Below are 22826 nucleotides of genomic sequence, written 5' to 3' on the forward strand. Positions count from 1 at the left end.
TGGCTTTAAAAATCTTAAACAATAACGAATCAGAATTATAAAGTAATCTCCAGTCTTGTTTGGCAAGTAACGCCAAATTAAAAATCTCTAAATTACGAAAACCCAATCCTCCAATCAACTCGGATTCACATATTTTATTCCAACTAATCTAATGAACTTTACACTCAAGACCCACATTGTCCCTACCAAAATCTATCGAACATACTTTCCAATTCCTTGCAAAAAGACTTTGGTAATTGAACACAACTCATAATGTAAGTAGGTAATGCCCGAGCCACTGCCTCAATGAGAAATTCTCGACCAACTTGTGATAAAAATTTCTCTTTCCGCCATTGTAATTTGTTCCAAACTCTTGATTTTAAATTTTGAAAAGTAGTAGAACGAGCATGCCCAACAAAGGATGGTAAACCCATATACCGAGTCTGGTATTGAATTGACTACACATTCCAAAGTGCCTTAATGGAATTCACCTCTTTTTCCCCAACATTTCTACTATTTAATAACTCTTTCTCCAAATTTATCTACTGTCCAGATGCATTTGCATAAACATGTATTAAGTGCCGAATTGTAGAGTTTTCTACCATGTTAGCTCTACAAAATAACAAACTACCATTAGGACAAATAAGTGAGTAATCGTTGGAGTACCATTACATACCCTTACACCCCTCATCAATCATTTGTTTTTAACTCCTTGAATGAGAGAGAATAGCTCTTCAACACATAAAATAAACAAATATGAGATAACAGATTACCTTGTCGGATACTCCAGCAAGGGAAAATGGACGACATAGGCACACCATTAAGGAGTATCTTATAAGACACCAAAGATACACATGATAAAACTGATGATATCAACCTAGAATAAAAACCCAAACGAAGCACCACTTGTTTAAGAAACTTTCATTCCACCCTATTATAAACTTTACTCATATCAAACTTAACAGACATGACACTTTTACCCCGCCTTCTCTTTCGGATTGAGTGGAAGCAAGAAGGACATTATCCGTGATAAGCCTCCCCTTGAAAAAATCACATTGAGTATGAGAAATAACTTGGGGTAAAAATTAGCTTATTACCGATCATCTTAACAATTATTTTGTAAACCACATTACACAAACTAATAGGTTTGAAATCTTCCAAGTTTTTCAGGTGTCCTCTTTTTCGGAATCAGAACTAAATGAGTTGAATTTTAGGAGCGAGCTCTTAATTTTTTAAATGATAAATTTTAGGGTATTCAATATGTAACATTTTACAAATTGAATTTAGGAGGGGGGAGGGTGGGGAAGAAATTCAAACGTTGAAGTTGGTTGGGCTGGGCCGAAGGTAGCTGCGGCGAGATCAAGGCCTGAACCAGTTTGGCCCAAATAAGCCGAAAGAGACACGGCACAGCCGTGTTTACCATCCACGGTAGAATGTAGAGAGGAAAATCAGAGGAGAGGAGAAAGATAATCGGAGTAAGAGTGGAGAATGGAAGGAGAAGAGGGAGAGGGACTAAGGCTGAGCAAGAGGTTCTCTGACAAGGGCCCTGATGGAGAAGTGGATTACAAGACGAAGGCCGGCACCGCGTGGAGCCATTCGTATCTCAACCAAAAGCCATGGCATCCCCTCTCCTATCCCAACCAACGCCGCAAGTGGATCGCCGAGCAGACCCACGCCCAACGCGAGCGTCGAGCCGAGGAAGTTGCTCGCGAGGCATCATACTATTCTTTTCAATCTCTCTTCTCTTCTTCTAACTTTTCCTCCCTTATCTTCACATTCGGATTCATTACTTTTCTTTGTATCGATCTCTCTTTCTGCTTGCAGTACTCTCAGGAGCAGGAGTTCTTTCGGCAGACCGCTCTCATCTCCAAGAAGGAGAAGGAAAAGGTCTTTCATTTCTTCTTTCCTTCCTTCGTAATTTTTTTCTCTTTCCAGTAAATTAGGTTTATCGATCCATCTATTGATCTGATATATTTAATTCACCTTTATATGCAACAATCGTGCTTCCATTGACTGGAAACTCTCCCAAAGCCAATCCAGTGCAATATCTCACGATACCGTTTTCATTATATGATGTGTGGATTGCCATATTTTCTTTTTGTTCTTTTGCAATTTTGTATAACTGTATGCTGTAAAATAATAGGTGGAGATGATGAAAGCTGTTAGCTTCATGTATGTTCGTCCACCTGGTTACAATGCCGAAAGTGCCAAAGCTGCAGAGATTGCTGACGAGAGTAAAAAACAGGAACTGAACGACCCACTCGCTGACGGGGAGTCCACTGCTATGTACCATTTGCATCTCTGTTTTGTTTTTTTGCAAAATTTTAATTTGGGACTAATTTGTCCCAGAAAGGAAGAAAAAATGAAGAAAAATGGTCTTTATAGTAGTTTCTTTATTTGCCGTACTATATTCACCATGTTTTGGAAGATAAAGATTAATAATTATGGTGTTTCTCATGTAGGCCACCAGAATCTGTTCCCGTTAGAGGTGAAGAAAAGAAGAAACCAAGACCAAAAGATGTTTTTGGGCGTGCATTACCCACCGAAGAAGAATTTGAAGTCTTAAAAAATGCTCCACGGTATGTATGGATGTGCCCTCTTCCATTTAAGTATTATGTGTTTAATGTTGCAAAGTTTACTTGGCAGTTGCTTGACGTTATACATGTATGAATCTGGACATTATGTTATTTAAATTAACTTGAATAAAACAGTAAGTTTTTAAAAATCTACTTTCAAGAAAAGCTACTGAAAATGTTGCAGATTGTACAGATTGAGAGTTCAAGTTGTGTCCTTAATGTTTTTTGTTACAACTTATTGTCTGCAGAACTATATCAACTTTGTGGCTACTTTTGGTTCAGTGTTATGCAGCATATAGAGCGTCATTGCTTTTGTTTGTGAAAAAAATTGCTCTTCTTCTTTTAAAAAGTACAAGTAATTGCATTAATGACTGTTAAATGCACAAAAGGTAAAAGATAAGTTGTGGTTGGATTTTGGAACATGTTCTAAATCCCTGTATTAAGAGATTCAATAAGCCAATGCAACCAAAAGAGTAGTTCCTAAGAGTCTAAGACCATAATATTCATCATGACAATGTTTTTCCTATACCTGAAATTCATGGTTCTAGGCAGCTTCCGATTGTGGAACTGAGAAGTTGTTAGATCCTATTTCATTATTTATGAAGCCGTTTAGAAAATTACACTTGATATTGGAGTTTCTTAATTAATAGAATTTAGACCCTTTGCTATTGAGCTTGTTCACTTTCAATAAAGGTTAGAAAATTATATTCTTCCATTTTATTTAACAAAAACAGGTGATTTGCTATTTTATACAGTGGTGTGCGTTATTGCTTCGTACAGGGGTGTAATTGTTTTGATATACATGAATTAACTACAAATATTGCATGTGGGTAGTGATTAGTCTCATGCATATGCCTGGATGCAATGATTTAACTACCAATTGTGTGGAGAATTAAGAATATTGGTAGGCCTTATGAGTTTATCAGTGTTGGTTTGGAATGTTAGCTCAAAATACTGGGACTTTTGGCTGATGATTTTGGTTGGAAGTGTTTGTAATCTCTTGGTGAAGGCCTGGCTGTCAGGCTGAAAAGGGATCTTGGGAAATTGTTGCCACTCTCTCAGAACACTTCTATTTAGTTCTCATAGCATGTATGCTCGTTTTAGTAGTCAAACGCCTAGATTAATCACCAAACTAGAAGTTGTTAAGTCTTTACAATCATGTTACCTGTTGCCATTTAATCTATATGCTGGACATAATCAGTTTTGGGTGGAATAGGAAGAAATGGATTTTTCTTTCCATTTTCTTAATTAGATTTGTAGTTTGACTTATGGTACTCCTCTTGGCTTCTTCAACGGCTCCAAAGGGTTGTGTGAAGGAAACCACTGTCTACAGCTGTAGAGAGCAGTTTTTTTCTAGTTTACAAGTTGGGAATGGATCCAGGGGAGTTGTGACGGTCTCTCTTTTGTTGTTTGCTTATGAAAGCTTTCCTTTTACGATACTAATATCAGACACATATTTTGTATTGTGAAGTGGCATCATGTTTTGAGATTGAATTTGGACAATAGCAATATTGTGTGTCTAGGGTAGGTTGGAGGGATTGAGGACCTGGCAGTGATTTATGTTGTAAAGGGGGGTCCTTTACTGCGAACTTTTTGGCCATGATTTATTCTTTCATGTCGTAGGAAACTTCCTTTTTTTTTTTTACAAGTAAAAAATATTATATATCAAAAGAGAAACCAAGTATACTGAATGTATACAAAAAAACACCTTGACCAAAATGACCCAAAAAGCCCGTGAAAAGAACAACCCAAAATACACTAGACCGGTCCCCAACTCTTGTTACTCGTATAACTAAAACTCTACTCGAACAACCAACCCCAAACTCTTCATTTCCCGTCTTCACAATGTCCTCCCTTTAGACTTCCCTCTAGTTGAGTTACCACCCTTAGCGTCGTAGTTGATTGCCCAAGAAAGACGCTGTAACTCCCTGCTTTTCTTGAAACTTTTGGTTTCAAGCATGTAGCTTACCTCAATCGTAGTGATTAGTTCATTGAATTGGTCTTCACATCCTCCATGTGAAATTTTCACAAACTGCTGAATCTTGTTAACTTTAGGCAAAATCCAGTCCGCTATTGGTGGAAGAGACACCAGGGGAGCAACGTTATCCCCAGACACAGTATTCAATTGCATTCCTGACTCTAGACATTCATCTACACAAGGCACCAATGCCAAACCCTTTGGTTCTCCAGCAACTCCATTGGTTCGCTCCAATGGTATCATGGTCCCCATTGGAGCTTTTGGGGTGACAACAAGTCCTTTCACCTCTGGGATTCCTACATCTCCTTCAGACCTTGGCACACTACTTTCCTTCAACTCTGATGAGGGAGCTTTGGGGACCAAGGGTGTAGTACCGACTATCGGTCTATCTTGTGTTACATGAGGCGAATGACATTCCATTACTGATGTCTCTACTCCGATACCTGATGTAGACCCTGCTTCAAACAACCTGGATTTCCTTTTGACTCGCCATACTCTCCTGGATCTAGAAATAGGGACAGAGCCGAATCCGATCTTCCGTTTTCCTTTAATTGGGTTTAAATGATTCGGGCCTATCTTGTTTCTTACAACCATATTGCCTCCAATTGAAAGCCAGTCTATTTTCGAAGACAAGAAAGCTATCGTTGCCTTCAGCTCGACAAGTTGGGTTTTCATCTACTCTAAGGAATTGTGCATCTCAACAAGTTGGTCCTGAGACGTGATTTGCAGATCCCCTTCACTCTGAACTCTTGAATCATGATCCGTCTTTAGAGCTACAACATAGAATCGCCTTGACACCGAGGATGTACTAGGATCTTTGTGCACCTCCAAGTTTTCCTTCGCTGACACGCCACCGACATGTCTGCTACGCAACTCCCTAGCAGAGCCACGTCCTGCAGCACTTTGTCCTTCCAAACTGTCGCTCCCTCTCTTGCCGAAGGAAACGTCACGCAGCACCTCCTCCATCCTTCTCCAACCATTGCCCTCTCCTCAGGAATGAAAATAAAATTCCTCCTCCCACCACCACCATACTTTTCTAAAGCCATACAACGTCCTCGAGCATTTGAGCAGCGATGCGCCGTGAAACTGCGTCTACCTTCCCGGACAGTGGAGAAAAAAATCTTGTTTTTCATCCTTTGTGCACGCTTCCATGGCCTTAGCCAGCCATTGCACTGTTGTCAAACCAAAAACCAACTTAGAAATCACCCTTCGACCCCTTTCAATAATGGCCAACATACGCCCCTCCTTCACCAAAGTAAAGGATTTAGATTCTATGGCTAACACCATAGAAGAACCCATACTGACCAACTCCCCTCCTTCAACAGCCATTCATCCTCACATTGAGACTAGATCAGAAATCTGCTACATAGATACACGGCTAAGGACCATTGCTGAAGACCAACGGCTTCAAACTCAAAGCTTGACACCGGAGTACTCCCAGAAGACTCGCCGGAGAGCGTCGACTTAGTTTGTGTCGACGGCACGACCAACGGATACGTCGGGAGGATCGTTGAAGTGCTTTGAGAGACAACACAACGAGATCTAGGTCGCCGAAGGGTGGACTGACACCGAACGAGGTCACTTGGGTCCGTCGGCTTTATCTGTGCCGATCGTGCTGTGTCTCTCGCCAGTAAGGGTGGGTGGCTGCAGAACGGATGCCAGAAACAGATCTCAAAAACGGATCTAGAAGAAAAAACCAGGTCGCCGGAGGGGTGACCAACGCCAAACGACCCTCGGTGTAGACGTCGAGGTCTGTCGGTCTATTCTGTGCTGCTGGGAGCCACTCGCCAGCCTAGGTTACGGTGAAATGGATTTCTCTCTTACGGGTAATACTCCTTAGGCACAAGTGTATCTCTCGCCGGCGAGATGACTAGCTCCGGACAAACCCTCAGTGAGATCGCTGGGGCTCGGCAATGATATTTGAGCTGGCGGTGAGCAACCACTCGCAAGCGAAGGTAGCGACGAGATAGTATCTCTCACACGGGTGTTTTCTCACGAGTGTTTCTCTCTCCTATGCTTCCCAATCTTTTCAGTTCATGGGAAACTTCACCAGCCTCTTGGTATTATTACTTCTTGTAGGAATTCTTACTATATAATTTATCAAAAAAAAAAAAGGAATTCTTACTATACAGGAATTCTTCTGGTATTATTACTCCTTGTATACAATGGGGTCCTTAATAAATAATTTATTGTCATATTCAAAGATGCCCATTCAAGTTGATTTCATCTAATTCAACAGTTCATCAAATGTGAGTTTTAATAGGTGATACGTCATATTACCTTAGATGAATGAAATATTAATATCTTGATGCAATGGTTACTCAATATAATGAACTTTTCTTATAGATTGATTGTATCCGTATGAATTTGTAATGATAGTTCTGATTTTGAGGTCCCTCTCTGCATGAAATTGATTATTTTTACATGGTTGAAAGGAGCACTTAGCTTTTATAGCAGTTGATTTATCCCTAAGCAATTTAAGTCAATATATCTCTGCCTGAGACCTGTAGTTCGTGTATTATCCTTTACGACCTGTAGAAGATAGCTGGTAATATAAAACTTGTTTCAGGATTCTGATAGTTATTCTTTTGAATGATATGTAAATGCTTGATGAACTCTCTACCTGGTGTTTCCCTCTACTTAGCAGATGCTTTACTTTGTAATTGAAATCAGTTACACAGTTGTTTTGAGTATAGCGTGTGATAGTGATTAGAGAATGCTGATTTAGTTGTAAATTTCAATGATTAATTTTTCCAGGCTGGAGACCGGTGTTCAGGGAAGGGCGAAACCATTTGGAGTGGAAGTTCGCAATGTGAAATGTCTAAGATGTGGAAATTATGGTCACCAAAGTGGTGATCGTGAATGCCCATTGAAGGATGCTATAATGCCTAATGAAGAAAGTCGATTGAAAAGAGATGATCCCTTAAATGCAATCCTTGCCCACACAGATCCTAGTGAGGTCAGTCTTATCCTATCCTCATCCATACAGATTCCATTGGTTACCCAGGACCTTGGTTAAAAGCCAAATTTTCCCTGTTGCTCACAAATATTTCTTGTCACTGTTCAATTGGTGAATGTGTAAGATTCTATTGGTGGTTTTGGCATTATGCGAGATCATTATTTTACCTCATTCTATCCTGGCCTTTTCACCGCTCGAACCTGAATTAAATCAATTTTATTTACTAGTGCATCCATTGGCCTTTCTGTAGCACATGGTGACATCGTTTTGGTAACTCTCCTTATATTCTTTTAGTATGGGTGCCAATCCCACCTTTGAATGGATGGCTTTTTCTTTCAGTTTATAAGGCATATGTCCTTATTTTGCACCTATAATTTAATTGTTTGCAAAAGCATATTTTGTCTCCACATGCACGTGTATATTTTGTGTGTTAAAATAAGGTCATTTTGGTCATAAAAGAAAAAAAGGTCATTTTGAGTAATTTTTACTTCTAAATTTGGTTTTGGGAAGGACTACCTGGAATCCGGCATCCTTATATCATTGTTTTGCTATAAGGTCCCACAGTCAGGACTCTGGACTAATATCAATTATCCTGTGTTCTTTGGCCTATTTTACAGCCTCTAAAGTGGGAGCTCAAGCAGAAACCAGGAGTTAGTCCTCCGCGTGGAGGGTTTAAACCAGATGACCCTAACCAGCAAATAGTTGCTGAGGACATATTTGATGAGTATGGAGGTATCTACTTTTTCTATTCCAGGAACTTCTATGACAATTTTTATGTCGTATAACCTAGGATGCTCATGTGATAACTGTCATCCCTCCATTTGGTAGGGTTCCTGAGTGGGGATAATATACCTGCGCTGCTGACCAACTTCTCTACCAAACCCAAGAAGTCCAGAAAGAAAAGGAAGCAAAAAAGGCAGCAGTCATCGCCTAATAGAGAATTGAAGGATCCAAATGAAGACGAGATATCTTCTGCGGATGGGTTACAGAGGTCAAAGAAGAAAAAGCGTAAGATGAAGGAAAGGCAGCATAATGATTCTGAATCAAGTTCAGACGGTATAGAGTTTGATAGACGTAGAAAGAGCAGACACAAGCATTCTTATTCATCTGAGGATTCTGATGCTGACAAAAATCTTAGAAGTAAAAAGGGCAGAGACAAGTATTCTTACTCATCTGGAGATTCTGACCTTGATAGGCATCATAGAAGTGACACATGCAGGCAAAAGCGTTCCTTTTCATCTGAAGATTCTGACCTTGATAGGCATCATAGAAATGACAAAAGAAGACACAAGAATTCCTATTCATATGAAGATTCTGACCTTGATAAGCATCTTAGAGGTGACAAAATCAGACACAAGAATTCCCATTCATTTGAAGATTTGGACCCTGGGAGGCATCGCAGGATTGACAGTAGTGGACACAAGGGTTCATATTCATCTGAAGATGCTGACCTTGAGAAGCATCATAGAAGAAACAAGGGCTCTTATTCATCCAAGACTCGTAACCAGAGGCATCATAGAAGAAATGAGAGCAGACACAAAGGTTCTTATTCATTTGACGATTCCGATGCTGAGAGGCATTGTAGAAGTGACAAGAGTAGACACAAACATGCCTGTTCTCATGAAGATTCCAATCCTGAGAGGCATCATAGAAGGGACAAGAGTACTCATCCACATAGATTTAAAGATTCTGATGAGAAGCATCGTAGGAGTAAATATTGACATCACCATAATCACTGTCAGTCCGATCCTTCATCAGAATTTGATTTCAAAATTCGATATACTTAATACTAGAATGAGCAGGCTGGATGATAAGTTTTATCAGATTCCATGATAACAATCTTGGCCGTGAAAATAGGAGAAACTAAAGGATTCAGCTGTCTCTTGGGCTGTTTAGTGTGTGATCAGAGGATGCTCATTATTAAATTTACCGCCAAGAAGCTCTGTCCTTGTCTACTAACATTTTGGTCGTTGGGTAAATTGGTCGTGTAATAACCCTCCCCCTTTAATCAGCTTTCCATCATGTACTGCATTGGAGCAAATCTTACATGGGACTGGAGCTTGAATTTTCCGTTCAGAAGCTGATAGCTTGTGCAAATGTGGATTGACGTTCCTGGAAAATTAATTTATGTTTTTAAGGGATTCATTCGAATTTTATGGAGCTTCGAATTATCATCCCATGCACTTGTGGATCTTTGGCCTTTGCTAGATCGAACTCATGAAATACATATATAGCTCTGTTGATAATGGTTTATATCATATTTTTTTCTATCAACAAAAAGGAGTAAAAATAACAATGTCCATTTCAATTTTGCAATGCAAAAACCGCAAAATTTACCTAAAAGTTCAATGTCAATAACCGCTAGGATTAATACCCTGAAAATTTTGTCGAGAATTTATTATAATAAGAATTTATTTTTTAATTATTTAAACTTATTATTAGGAATAATTTCACTCGTGATGATTGTTGTACCCAATTGTATATTTAGTTGCATTCAATGAGATTTATGCAAGGAAGTTAAATAACTTGTTATTCACAACTTGGAATTTAATGTTTCATTAGTTAGTAATAAAATTAGACATTTTTATCTGATTAGAATATGGTGTTGAATTATGATGATTTGTCTTAATTATCGAAGTGAAGATTTTTGATTGACTTGTATCTTCATTACACTGAACAATAACAACGAATAAGATCAATGTTAATACCCAAAAAAGGCGCAGCCCGGAGGGGAGAAAGATCCATTCTCGTACGCGCTGAAATGGGTTGGGCCTCTATCGGTGAGGTGTGGAGGCCCCAGCGGTGATCCGGTGCGACTGTACGGTGTTCGCGTGTACGTCTATGGCGGTGAACAATATTTATTTTACCTTCTCAGAGTTGCTAGCGATTCTTAAGGGCAATTTGTCCAAAAAGATCTTGAGAATCTCCAAAGGTAAAGTATGCAATCGAACTGATTCGACCCTGTCTGGAGGGAAATAAATTTCGGGAGCTAGCCCTGGTCATTCGTTCTCTCGCATTAAGTAGTAAAGATTTTCGAGTGTAGGATTAGGCGGGAGATGGGCTTAGACCACGTAGAGTGCGTGCGCAAAGCCTGTCTTGGCGAGATAAGCAGGAGGTAGGCTCAACCGCATGGACTGCGTAGGGATCGAGTATGTAGCTCGGCTATGGCGGGAGATAGGCTTGACCGCATAAGATGCATAGGGCTCGAGCATGAAGTTCGACTATGGCAAGAGGTGTACTCGACCGCATAAAGTGTGTACGAAAGTTGGTCAGGCATTCAAGTGACTTGCCCGCCTATTCGAACACCTGGGAGGTCGGGCGGTCCTTGACCTTTCCCGCCTGTTGACTTTTACAAAAATGGTAAAAAGGGTCGAGCAGTTTGTAAAACTGGACTCACCCTAAATCTCGTCGAAAGACATATGTTCTTCCGGCATCATTATCTTCGATGGTGTTGGTGAACTTTCATTTTTCGATGTAAATTGCGTTTAATGTTAGAGTATGCTTGTGGTACAAAGTGTTCAGGGAGCTCGTTGACCCCTGGGTCCACTTCAGGTGGTTGTGGAGCTCGGAGGCACGTTAACTTCGAAGGTTCGTTCCTGAAGGTAACCCGTTGGCAACGGTTATGGCACGAGTGTGAACACCCGACTTTTTCTGGTGGAGATGCCATCTCAGGAGTGATGTTAGGCAGTCGAAGGACTAAACCCGCACTTCGTCGTGAGGCTGGACCCGCCTGTTGACCCTCAATAGGGAAGGTAAGCTGGAGATGTTTGACCATGCTGCAGATAACAAACTGGCCAGTCTAAATTTTCTCCAATCACGAGTGCGATATTAGTAAATTTTCTCCAGAGGCTCAGTGCTTGCTAGAGGGGATGCTGTCTCAAAAGTAATGCTGGTCAGTCGAAAGATTAAACTCGCACTTCGCCATGTGGCAGGCCGGGCCGCCTTAAGTCTGGACTCGCCTGTTGACCCTCACGGGAAGGTAAGTAGAAGATGTCCGACTGCGTTGTAGGAGATGGCATTCCGTTACAGGAGATGACGCCCCCGAAGTAGTTCGGGTAGTCAATTAGAAGACTAGACCTGCTCTCCACCGAGGGATGGGTCGGGATGCCTCAGGCCAAGCCCACCCCTTTGGTCCCCTTAGGGAGGTAACAATTCAGACAGCGATGTGGCTGGTCTGCTTTTTACTGTGTTGTTGCTGCCCTCATTACTCGGTGTAGCATTTGAGCGGTCAAAGGACCCGACCCACACTCCATCGGGGAGAGGTTGGGATGCCTCAAGCCAACTCGTTTTACTCCCCTGAGGAGGTAACTTCTTTAGATGGCTATGAGGCTGGTTCGCTCTTCACCGCGATGGGGGTTGGAGTAGGTATTTAGGCAGTCTGGAGGTTGGACCAGCTCTCCTCTGCTGGAGGGACGAGGCGGCCTCTGGCTCGGCCAGCCCCTTCTGGTCCTGTGGGGAGGAAAGTTGTTTGGGCAGTTTGGGACTGGACCTGCTCCCACCTGTTGACGTCGCAAGGAAGGTAAGTTTTTGCCTGAGGACTGACCCACACTCCGCGGCAAGAGGGATAAGGCAACCTTTAGGCCGAGGTAATTTTGGAAGCGATGTGGCTGGTACGGTACTTCGCCTGATGAGGGTCGGGGTAAGTTTTCGAGCAGTTGGGGGGGGACTGGTCCCACTCTCCCGGACGAGGAGGTGCAGCTGCCTGCTCACCTATCATCCTTCGTGGAGAGGTAAGTTGTTTGGACAGCTTGGGACTGAACTCGCTCCCTCCCGTTGACATCGCAGGGAATGGTAGGTTTAGGTCAGACTAGCGCTGAATCCACACTTCGTTGCGGTAGAGTTTAGGGTATGCCTTCGGGCCACCGGGGGGGCTGGACCTGCACTTCATCGCTGGAGGGGTAGAGCAGCCTTAGGCATTACACTCATCCATTTGGTCCCGCGACAAGTATGTTGTTCGGGTAGTCTGTCACTAGACTAGCTCCTGCCTGTTGACGCTCATGAGGATGGTATGTCTTCGTCTTCGGGTAGCCAAAGGCTAACCCGCACTCCCCCACAGGAAGGATAAGGCAACCTTTAGGCCTACCTTTCCCTCTGGTACTGTGTAGGGGAGGTAATTCTGATATCAATGTGGCTGGTCCACTCCTTCGCCACGATGAGGCTCAGGGTAAGTTTTCATGCCATAGGGGGAGCTGGTCCCACTCTCCCAGAGGAGGAGATAGAGCCGTCTGCTTATCTATCATTCTTTGTGAGGAGGTAGGTTGTTTGGGCAGTTTGAGACTAGAGCCGCTCCCCCCTGTTGAGATCGCAGGGAAGGGTAAGTTTGGATCAAGCTGGCACTTAGCCCACACTTCAACGTGTCAGAGGTTGATGTAAGTTTTCAAGTCATCCTGGACCTGCACTCCATCATGGAAGAGGTAGACTCGCTCCTGCCTATTGACACTTACAAGAAAGGTAAGTCTTCGTCTTCTGGTAGTCGAAAGCTGACCCACACTCCTCCGCGAGAGGGATAGAGCAGCCTCTGGTGTGACTCGTCCCTTTGGTGCCTCGCGGGGAGGTAAGTAGTTGATGGACATTCCGTTGGTGTAGATTTCGTTGTTGGAGATTACGTTGATGGAGATTACATTAATGGAGAGTGTTAGGCCGTACAGCTAGTGTTTCACACCACAGGAAATAATTATGTTAGTGAAACATAATTCACATAAGTTATGAGGGAGACAAACCAAAGCATTTAGCTACTAGAACTGATTTATGCCCTCTGCTGTTTGCTCACAACTGTTTGTCATTTCTGCTTTTTCTTGCTCCTCATTTTTATTTTCATTTTTTTAATCATCCGACATGCATGCTTGTCTGTGGTTTGAGCATGGCAACCGATATCTCGTGTCGGTTGCCCGCTTGCACTTGGTTGAGGTGGCGGTTGTCCAAGGTGTGCATGCGACATGCAGGATACCAATGGTGTGTACGGAGCAGTGCATGTGGCGACCAAGCAAACGTGGCCGGTGAGCATGTTGCATGGGCCATGTAATGTGGCTTAGGGGTGGCCAATGTCGTAGTGTCATGTGCTGATGTTTGTTGCCGTGGAATGGAGGAGGGGTTTATGGCTGAGAAGTGAGTTGGGTGACGAGTTTGCATGTCGTGGAGCCCGGGCGACGAGTTGGAGCTTGTTTGGCTGAGGGAGATGTCTAAGGAGCATCTGGCCAAGGTGAGTTTGTCTGAGGATGGCGAGAAGCTCGCAATGTAGTTGAGGAGTTTGTTCTGGGCGAGGAGGATCATTCCGATTAGTTTGTTCTGGCCAATGAGTATTTTCGTAGAGTTTATTCGAAGAGTTTGTCCTGGTCGACGAGTTGATTTGTCTGAGGAGCCACAGACCGGCAAGTTGATCTATTCGAGGAGCCACTGGTCGAGATACACATGACCGAGGTATGGGTGAGGAAGTGTTTGCCTGCTAGTTAGTGGCCGAGTAGGTTGCACGGCCGTACATCCTTGGCGGGAGTGTTCGTATTGCTAGCGACAAGGGGAGTGTCACCCGCGGGAGTGCACGTATTGACCGAGGGGAGTGCCGTGTATCCTTGGCGGGAGTGTTCGTATTGCCCATGACAAGGCTATTGCTGGCTGAGGGTAAGTTAGAAGACGCTGATGGGTCATGAGTTAGCCGTCGTCGTCCTTGCTGTGCCACGACAAGGTTGAGTTGAGGAGTTTTTAGCCAATGAATTTCCGTGCGCTTGGCCGTGCAATAAAGTCCTTGTCGTGAGGGGCGGTCATGGACCGTCCCCAAGGAGATGGACGGCGCTGACGGCTCAATAAGTGACTATCGGTGTCGCTCCCGTGCTACGCAATGGATAGGCCGCGACACTTCTAGTTGGCTGCTATCGTGTGCTATCATGCGTGGCCGCTGGTAGCCACTTTCCTGCTGTTGTGGTAGCGGATTTCTCCGAAGGAGACAAACAACGCCGTTGTGTGGCCATCGATGTCCCTTCTTGGCCTTGTTGTAGCTTGGCTGGGCTCTAATCTCTTGTGCAAGGGAAGGTGCACACCAAGAGCGTTGTTCACGCCCCCTGCGGACGTGGGCCGGCGAGGCTGCAATTAGAAACAACCGGTGGTCCGAGCGGGGGCCACAGCCAGGTCGACTGGGCTCGGGGCGGGACTCCTCGAGCTGCTAGGTGCACAACAATGTGCACCTGACGTGGTACGTGCATTGCATTGTTGATTCTAGGCACGACTACCACGTCATACCAGAATTGCACACTTGGTCTAGGCCCACGTGCGTATTGAGTATACTGTAGCCTCTCCCATACTCCTCCTCTTTTTTGCACAATACCCTGGAAGAGTATGAGCAACTACAATTCAAGCGGCGAGTAATTTGGGATTTCCATCTAGGTGAGAGAAGGTTTACTCGTCTAGTTTATGCAATAGTGCTGCCTATAAAAACAAATTTCAAAATGTTGAAAATACTTATTTGGAAGAGTTTCATCTGCTCATTCGCAGATTATAATTTAGCGCGTCGAGTAATCATCCTTCTTCCGTTTTAAGTACAAAAACAATCTCGATTCCACAAACGGCGCCACTGTTAACGCCTAAAAATGGCGCAGCCCGACGGGGATAAAGATCCATTCCCGGACACGCTAAAGTGGGCTGGGCCTGGATCGATGAGTTGTGGAGCTCCTGGCGGTGATCCGGTGTAACTGTACGGTGTCCATGTGTACGTTTATGGTAGTGAACAGTATTTAAATGCAGAAAAAATAAGGAGAGATTGACACATAAATTTACGTGGTTCGACACTAGGCCTACGTCCAAGGGGTTTGGGAAGGGGAGATTCCACTATAATAAACTTATTTACAATCTCTCATAGTCTCTCTTCCTCACTGTACAATGGAAGTCTGATTTCTCTCCTTTCCTCTCCTAGAGTCTCTCTGTCGTGAGGTTGAAGAAGACGAGATCCCCCCAAGAAGCCTGGCCAAAAATCCCTCAAATCGTCCAAAAGTCCCTGAAATCGTAGGATTATGTCCCTTTTATCTCCTACTCCCTTTGTTTTATGTCACTTCCCTTTACTTTATGTCAAATCATCCAATTTCTCTCCTGACACATTACTCATTGCCTTCCCTTATCCTTTATCATTTGTCCCTTCTCTGTTCTCTTTCCCATTCTCTTCCTTTGTCTTCTAGCGATGGCTCCTTGATGAGCTGTGCCTTGAGAATTATTTTAGGCTTAATGCATTTTACCCTCTCACATTCAGTTTCGATTAAAAATAAAAAAACAATATTGGGCTTATATTGAACAGGAGAGATCTCAAAACAAGAACAAGTCCATGGTATTTATTTTTAACATTGTATTTTATTTAATATGTTTGATTATTTTAATTTTGGGAGTGGTATGTTTGTAAGTTATTGCTAAAGTTGATTATTTAAAGAATATGATTCATAGCGCAAAAGATTTTATTTTATTTTTTTTCTGAAACAGATAGAGCAAAAGAACTTAATCAATAGCTTGAGGTTTAAGAAATTATATAATTACTAGTTGCACAGGAAAATTATTAATATCAATTGATTCAATTCTGTTTATAATCTAATTATGAAGTTTTTTAAACGTAGCATTACTTGATTCCTAGTTGTAGTAAATTAGATAAAGAGAAAGAAGATGAAGTGTGATAGAAGGAAGAGTGTGAAGTGTTCTGAAGTTGTAAAACTTTGAATTAAATTTTTAATTCTGTTTATAATCCAATGATGAGGTTTTTTTTTTTATTATTTAAAAATGTGGCAAAGAAAGAAGAAAGTCAATTATTAAAGAAAGAATGCAAAGTATTCTAAACTTTAGAAAATCTTAAATTATCAAGTAATTATTTACACGTCTTTCAAATAATTTGAATTGATATAACCAAACTGAATGATCTCGAGTACATTAGGGTGGTCACCTAGTTCCGGTCTCCGTACCCGGATATACCTAGATTGGATCTGAATTTTTTTTGAAACTTGAAAATCCGAGTACTAGGTTGTATCAAGAATTTTTTTTTTAATAAAAGCCTATATTTTATTAAATTGTTTTCAAGAAAAAAACTAATGATGAAAAATATAATACTGATGCATTGACCGTTTTCCGTAATAATAAAAATATGTCAAAATAGAAATCTTAATTTTATGTAAAAATTAACTAAAACTAGCGACAACTATTTACATTTTTTTAACTAAAAAAATCTAATATTCATCATGTAAAATGCATTCTACACACAATGCAATCCACTACATATTACAATGTTTAATATTTATTCATTACATTAGAAAACACAGAATTACAATATATGAGCTACAAAATCAGTAGCATGGTCTTCCATCAGTGATTTAATCTCACACGAAATAGTAACTTCAAATGAGAGAAAGAGAGACCTACAACCAAATAGTACATTGTCGATTCCTGCACCCAAGAAGTCGAACCAAGTCTATGCACTCTTCAATTCTACCATCGTAGACTTGAAATAGGAAAGATGACAGGGTCAATACATTGCTCTAATCCATCTCCATTACACAAGAGCAAAGAATTTCCACCAAATAAATGCATTGCTTTTTGGAAGTTGGGTTTAATATGCTCCATAATTATTTTACCAAAGAAATGCCACAGCTGCATGCTAAACATCCTTACTATAAATTTACTATGTTGAGAGGCATATTACAGCTACTAAGAATGCAATATAAAAGATATCAAAACACCTTATCCACATTCATATGACTAGGAGGAAGTCCAGCAGCCTTGTCACAAAGATTAGAGTCAGAATAAAAATTAGATTTAAAACAAGATTTCCTCGATTTAGTTGTGGAAACAAGATTTCAAGCCGAATTCATATATAAAATGCATAGAAGTAGGAACTTCAAATAAGGAAGAGTTCTGAGTTTGAACTGCTCTAGATACAGGGGATTTACATACCAGCATAGTATCGCATTAGACGTGCCAACATTGGAACTTCAATTTTAGCATCTTGTTCATAAGGCTTGCCATTGTCCCAAGTGCAAAAGTGTCCTTTGTCTTTCCTGGGTATATAAAAAAATCAATTATATAATTTTGGAGGCATTAAATTGCAAATGAAAAATGAGATGCACAAACAAGGAATAGTTAGTTATGCAATCGTCTTTGGCCATGGTGCTTCATCAAATGCCTTGCGAGCAGCACCACCTGTTGGATTTTACATCTTAAGCATCACCTTCAAGCAACATGAGCAATCTCATCTAGACATGGAGTCTTTGTTTCAATGGAAACAACATCCTTTGCTCAGACTAGAAATATTTACATATTCATGTACCCAGACTAGACATATTACTACTACCTGAAGAAAATAATATTAAATCAACGAAGACTATGAAGATCTTTTGGAACCACTACTACTAGTTGATGTTGCAATCGTAATCCTTCAAAAGTTCTAACCATTTGCGCTGTCTCATATTCAAGTCTCTTTGAGTAAAGAAATACTTTAGGCTTTTATGGTCTGTATATATCTTGCACTTCTCCTATAGAGATGGTGTCTCCATAACTTCAAGGCAAACACAATTGCTGCAAGCTCTAGGTCATGTGTCGGATAATTCTCTTCATAACTCTTGAGTTGCCGAGAAGCTTAAGCAATAACCTTTCCATGATGCATCAAGAGACAACCCAATCCCTTCAGAGAAGCATCACTAAAAATAATAAATCATGTATCGCCCGAGGGAATAGTGAGTACAGGTGATGTCACTAGTAAGCTCTTGAAAGCTTCTTTCACAATCCTCAGTTCACAAAAACTTCTTATCTCTCCTCGTCAGCTTAGTTATCGTGCTGCGATACTAGAGAATTCCTCAAAAAACCTCTTGTAATATCCTGCAAGACCTAAGAAGCTTCTGACTTCACCCACATTGGTTTGCTTGGCCCATTTCACAATTGCTTCAATTTTCGCCTAATCTACTGAAATTCCTTCTTTTGACACGACATGCCCCAAAAAGGTCATCTCTTGTAACCAGAATTCACACTTCTGAATTTTATGAATAACTGCTGCTTTCTTAATATCTGCAACACCGCCCTCAAATGTCCCTCATGATCTGCTTGGCTTTTGGAGTAGATGAGAATATCGTCGATAAAAACAACAACAAACTGATCAACATGCCCCCTAAACACTCTGTTCATCATGTCCATGAAAGCTGCTGGGGAGTTCGTCAAACCGAAAGGCATGACTAAAAACTCATAGTGTCCGTAGCAAGTTCTGAATGCCGTCTTCGAAATATCATTCGATTTTATCTTAAGTTGGTGGTAACCTGATCGTACATCAATCTTGGGGAAAACTTGGGCCCCCTGTAACTGGTCAAATAAATCGTCAATTCTGGGTAGGGGTACTTGTTTTTAATTGTCACCCAGTTCAGTTTTCGATAATCAATACAGAGTTGCATCGAACCATCCTTCTTTTTCACAAAAAGAATTGGTGCACCCCATGGCGACATACTAGGGCGAACAAAACCTTTATCCAAAAGCTCCTGCAATTGCTCCTTAAGTTCCTTTAGCTCTACTGGGGCCATACGATATGGTGCCTTCGATATAGGTGCCGTCCCTGGTAGAAGATCGATCAAGAAGTCAATCTCTCGATCTGGAGGCAATCCTAGAAGATCCTCTGGAAACACATCCGGAAATTCCTTGGCAATAGGAATATCTTCAATCCTAGGTCCTTTTGCCGGTGGCACAACTAGACTAGCTAGAAATCCCAAAAATTCTTGTCTTAGTAATTTGGTCGCTTGTAAGGCCGAGATCAAACGAGGTGAGGCATTTCCTCTTTCAGCACAAAAACTAAATTCCTCTTTGCCCGAAGGTTTGAAAATCACTTCTTTATTAAAACAATCAATACATGCATGGTTCCCAAGATTATATCAAATCTCAACATCTCAAATATCACTAGGTTTGCTGGAAGGTGTCTCCCACTAATTCCTATGGGGCAATTCCAAAGTATGGTATCGCAAATTATGTGTACACCAGTAGATGTTGCAACAGATAGTGAACAATCGAGACTCTCTGGAACTCGTACTTGCAAACAAGCATAGGCACGTGCTATAAAAGAGTGTGTGGCACCCGGATCAAACAAAATGGTAGCATAACAAGAAAATAATAAAAGGGTACCTATAACCACATCATTAGATGTCTCAGTGTCTCTTGGGGTAAGGGCAAAAACTCTGGTCGGGGAGGTAGTCCTCTGGCCACTCTCTATAGCTGAAGCTAGTGTGTTCCTTTTAGGGCTGTTTTGAGCCAAATGGTTTGGTTGCCCGCACGTGAAGCAAGCTTTTTGGCCCACTAAGCAGTTTCCCAGATGCATTTTTCCTCAATTCTTAGTAACTGGATTCATTGAAATACTCTGAGGTGGCGGCGGACGGTAACTAGGGGCATGTTTTTTGTTTCTATTGGGCACATGTAGTGCTAGTTGGCGCTTCCTTTGATCAAATAGTTCTACATTTGCCTTCATGTCTTCTTCTATCAAAGTGGCTCGTGTAATCAGGTCGGTGAAGTTACGGATCCATAGGGATATCAGGCGACTTTGAATTCTCGGGTGCAAGCCTCGTTCGAGCTTTTCGCATTTCTTTTCCTCATCCAGAACCAGATAACTTGCAAACCGCGATAATGCCACAAACGTCATGGCATAGCATTCCACCGTCATGGTTCCCTGTACTAGGTCAGTAAACTGCCTAGCTTTTACTTCCCGGAGTGCTGGGCAAAAGAATTGGTCCCAAAACGTCCGCTTGAAATGATCCCAAGTTATGGGTACCCCCTCGCCAAGTTTGAGCAGCAGTAGTTCTCTTGTAGAGGTCCACCACTCATCCGACTCATTTGCCAGCACATAAGTGGCATACTCCACTTTCTGTTCATCAGTACAGAAAAGAGACCTAAATATCTTCTCCATTCTTTTGATCCAGTTTTCTGCATCAAGTACTTCTGCCTTGCCATCAAAAGTCAGAGGATGCTGCTGCGTAAACTGGGTTAGGGTACAACTGACCTTAGGATTCCTGGCAACCAAGCCTTGATCGTCAGCCAAATACCAGAGAAGTCTGGTAGCACCCCAGAACTGAGCACCACGAAAACCCATCAAAAGAAGCAGAGTTTCGGGCAAGGGAAGATTCACCCTTAGTTTTGGGGGAAGATTTCTGTAACACCCCCTTCCCGTAGGATATAGATATTACTAACATTCATAACATAATGCTTGGTAAAAAAATTCATATCCTGAAATACCTCATTTATTGAAAAGCATTAAAAACATTAAAACTGATTTGAGCATGATTGTTTTGAAACTAAACATAAAGTAAAAAAAGACATAGACTAATCCTACGAATGACATGAAAGAAATATAACTCTTGTGTGAATAACACTTCTTCCTTCCCAAGTCTTTGTACTATATCTACTCCTGGCCATCCAATTTTGCGTCATCATAATCAACATCTGTGAGAATTAAACATAGAGGAAAACATAAAGATAAATAAAAATGAGTCGAATACTCAGTAAGTAGTGCTTCATACCGTAAAATATATCTTAGCCTAGCATAGACTTAACTTTTGAAAGACTCTTGATACATACATACATCATCATAGATTCACATAACATATCTATTCATCATTAACATGAGCGGAAACATACATAATCATGGTAAACATGTAACATGTATGCATAAATAACTTGTTTATCTTGTCTTTCATTTATCATGTGGTGAAACACGCTTGAGTCTGTGTTTCACTTAACTTGCATATCATGGAGTGAAACACGCCTAGCCATTGGACGGATACGAAAGGACGAAGAGGCTTGAGAAAGATTGAAGGAATTTAGGAAGCCATAACAGAGAAGAGAAAAGCGAGCTTGGGAAGCAAGAAAGTGAAAAATGAAAAGGGGAGAGAAGGAATGGAAAGAACTGTGAATGGTAATCATGAACCTTTCTTGGGAATATGAGCGGTTGGCAGCGCCGGCGGTTACAAATTCTTTAAAAAGTCATTTAAAGAGTGGGAACAGTTATCACTAATTTAAGCCACGTCTTTTACAATAAAATATGGGGAACGGACACGACTACACTAACTAACATAAACCCCAATAGGGTAAGGGAAAGACACAAATACACGCCCATGAACCAGCGGGGTAGGCAATGGTTGTAGAATCCAAAATTTAATTTCCCATGTGCCAACGCAAAGGAAATTAGCAGAGTAACTGGAAGGGACATTCGTACCATCTGGTAATCAAATCCACTACTAAGGGGAAGGCCTAAAGCTGTAACTGCATAGCAGATAAGTCCCCAAAGAGAAAGAAGATCCAACCCACAGTTGGATACGATCATTTAGATAAGATAACTCCTACAAAACATGAGTCATCTTCTCCAAATAATAAGGGATCATGGAGGGCACGTACAAGAGGATAGTGACTAATGTCAATATCCATTACATCACATCCCTTGTTCTTCTATAAATAACACGCGAAAGGTAACAAAAATTGAACTGAATCTTTTGCATACACTTATTCTTATACTATTTTCCTGACTTAAGCAGGAGTGTCCCCAGTGCAACCAGTGCTCCCCTTTGTTCGTTGCAGGTCATCCGTGTGGTTGGTGGTGTGAAACACATCCTTTACGCTCTCGTTACTACTATCCATAGAAATCTGCTGTTGTGACCACCATCACCAATCCATCGTAAAAAGCCATCGTCCCATGGTGCCAACAACCTCAAAGACCCTATGCACAAGATCTCACCATGGAGCTCACCTTGGGCGAGAACTTTTGTTCGTCTACTTCCTCCTTTGGGTGGGTGAGAACTATTGCTCGCCTAAAGTACTCCTTTGACGCCCGGGGGGAGGGGGCTAGCACCGTGTGAGTAGAAAGCTGCCATACTATAACTTTATCTTAACGGTTTCATCTGCAAGAGTCATAACCTCTATGCGCTGAAAAAATATCCTCAACCAAACAACCTTTTGTATAGCTGCCTAACAAGCAATTTACTCTGACTCTATCATGGACAAAGCAATGGATGATTATTTCTTTCTACACCAAGAAATAGCTCTCCACTAACCACAAATGCATAACCCGTCATGGATTCACTTTCATCTTTATCACAAGCCCAATCAGAGCATCGCTATAGCCCTTCAGTCTCATGTCTCCACCTTGATAGTAAAGAACGAGGTCTGCAACCCCACGAAGTTATTGAAAAATCCTATTTATTGTTTGCCAATGAATTGGTCCTGGATTACTTTGATAACGACTAAACAATGCAAATGAAAGTAAATGTCAGGTTGTATACACAATATGACATACATCATACTTCCAATTCCACATGAATAAGAAATTCTGGTCATCTCTTTCTTTTCCTCATCACTCTTAGGG

General features: G+C 41.5%; 2 protein-coding genes across 2 annotated transcripts; one reads left to right on the forward strand and one right to left on the reverse strand.

Annotated features, from left to right (window-relative positions):
- Window positions 1-1404: 1404 nt before the first annotated feature.
- Window positions 1405-9745, forward strand: LOC108986430 (uncharacterized zinc finger CCHC domain-containing protein At4g19190). Its single transcript, XM_018959039.2, has 7 exons — window positions 1405-1692; window positions 1804-1866; window positions 2123-2265; window positions 2442-2558; window positions 7291-7492; window positions 8110-8224; window positions 8321-9745. The coding sequence occupies exons 1-7, from the start codon at window positions 1468-1470 to the stop codon at window positions 9211-9213; spliced, it is 1758 nt and encodes a 585-aa protein (XP_018814584.1). The 5' UTR covers window positions 1405-1467; the 3' UTR covers window positions 9214-9745.
- A 10057-nt stretch (window positions 9746-19802) lies between these two features.
- LOC118347676 lies at window positions 19803-20561 on the reverse strand. The gene has a single exon (XM_035687696.1). It carries the CDS (start codon window positions 20559-20561, stop codon window positions 19803-19805), a length of 759 nt encoding a protein of 252 aa, XP_035543589.1.
- Window positions 20562-22826: the final 2265 nt, after the last annotated feature.

This window comes from Juglans regia, chromosome 2 (assembly GCF_001411555.2).
Source record: "Juglans regia cultivar Chandler chromosome 2, Walnut 2.0, whole genome shotgun sequence".
Classification (NCBI taxonomy): Eukaryota; Viridiplantae; Streptophyta; class Magnoliopsida; order Fagales; family Juglandaceae; genus Juglans; species Juglans regia.

Bases quoted from the DNA above. Each gene is read 5' to 3' on its own strand.
- LOC108986430 (XM_018959039.2), top strand. From the start codon at position 1,468: ATGGAAGGAGAAGAGGGAGAGGGACTAAGGCTGAGCAAGAGGTTCTCT. The intron at 1,693-1,803 runs GCATCATACTAT...TTCTGCTTGCAG, and splicing joins CCGAGGAAGTTGCTCGCGAG to TACTCTCAGGAGCAGGAGTT. The intron at 2,559-7,290 runs GTATGTATGGAT...TAATTTTTCCAG, and splicing joins GTCTTAAAAAATGCTCCACG to GCTGGAGACCGGTGTTCAGG.
- LOC118347676 (XM_035687696.1), bottom strand. From the start codon at position 20,561: ATGGGTTTTCGTGGTGCTCAGTTCTGGGGTGCTACCAGACTTCTCTGG.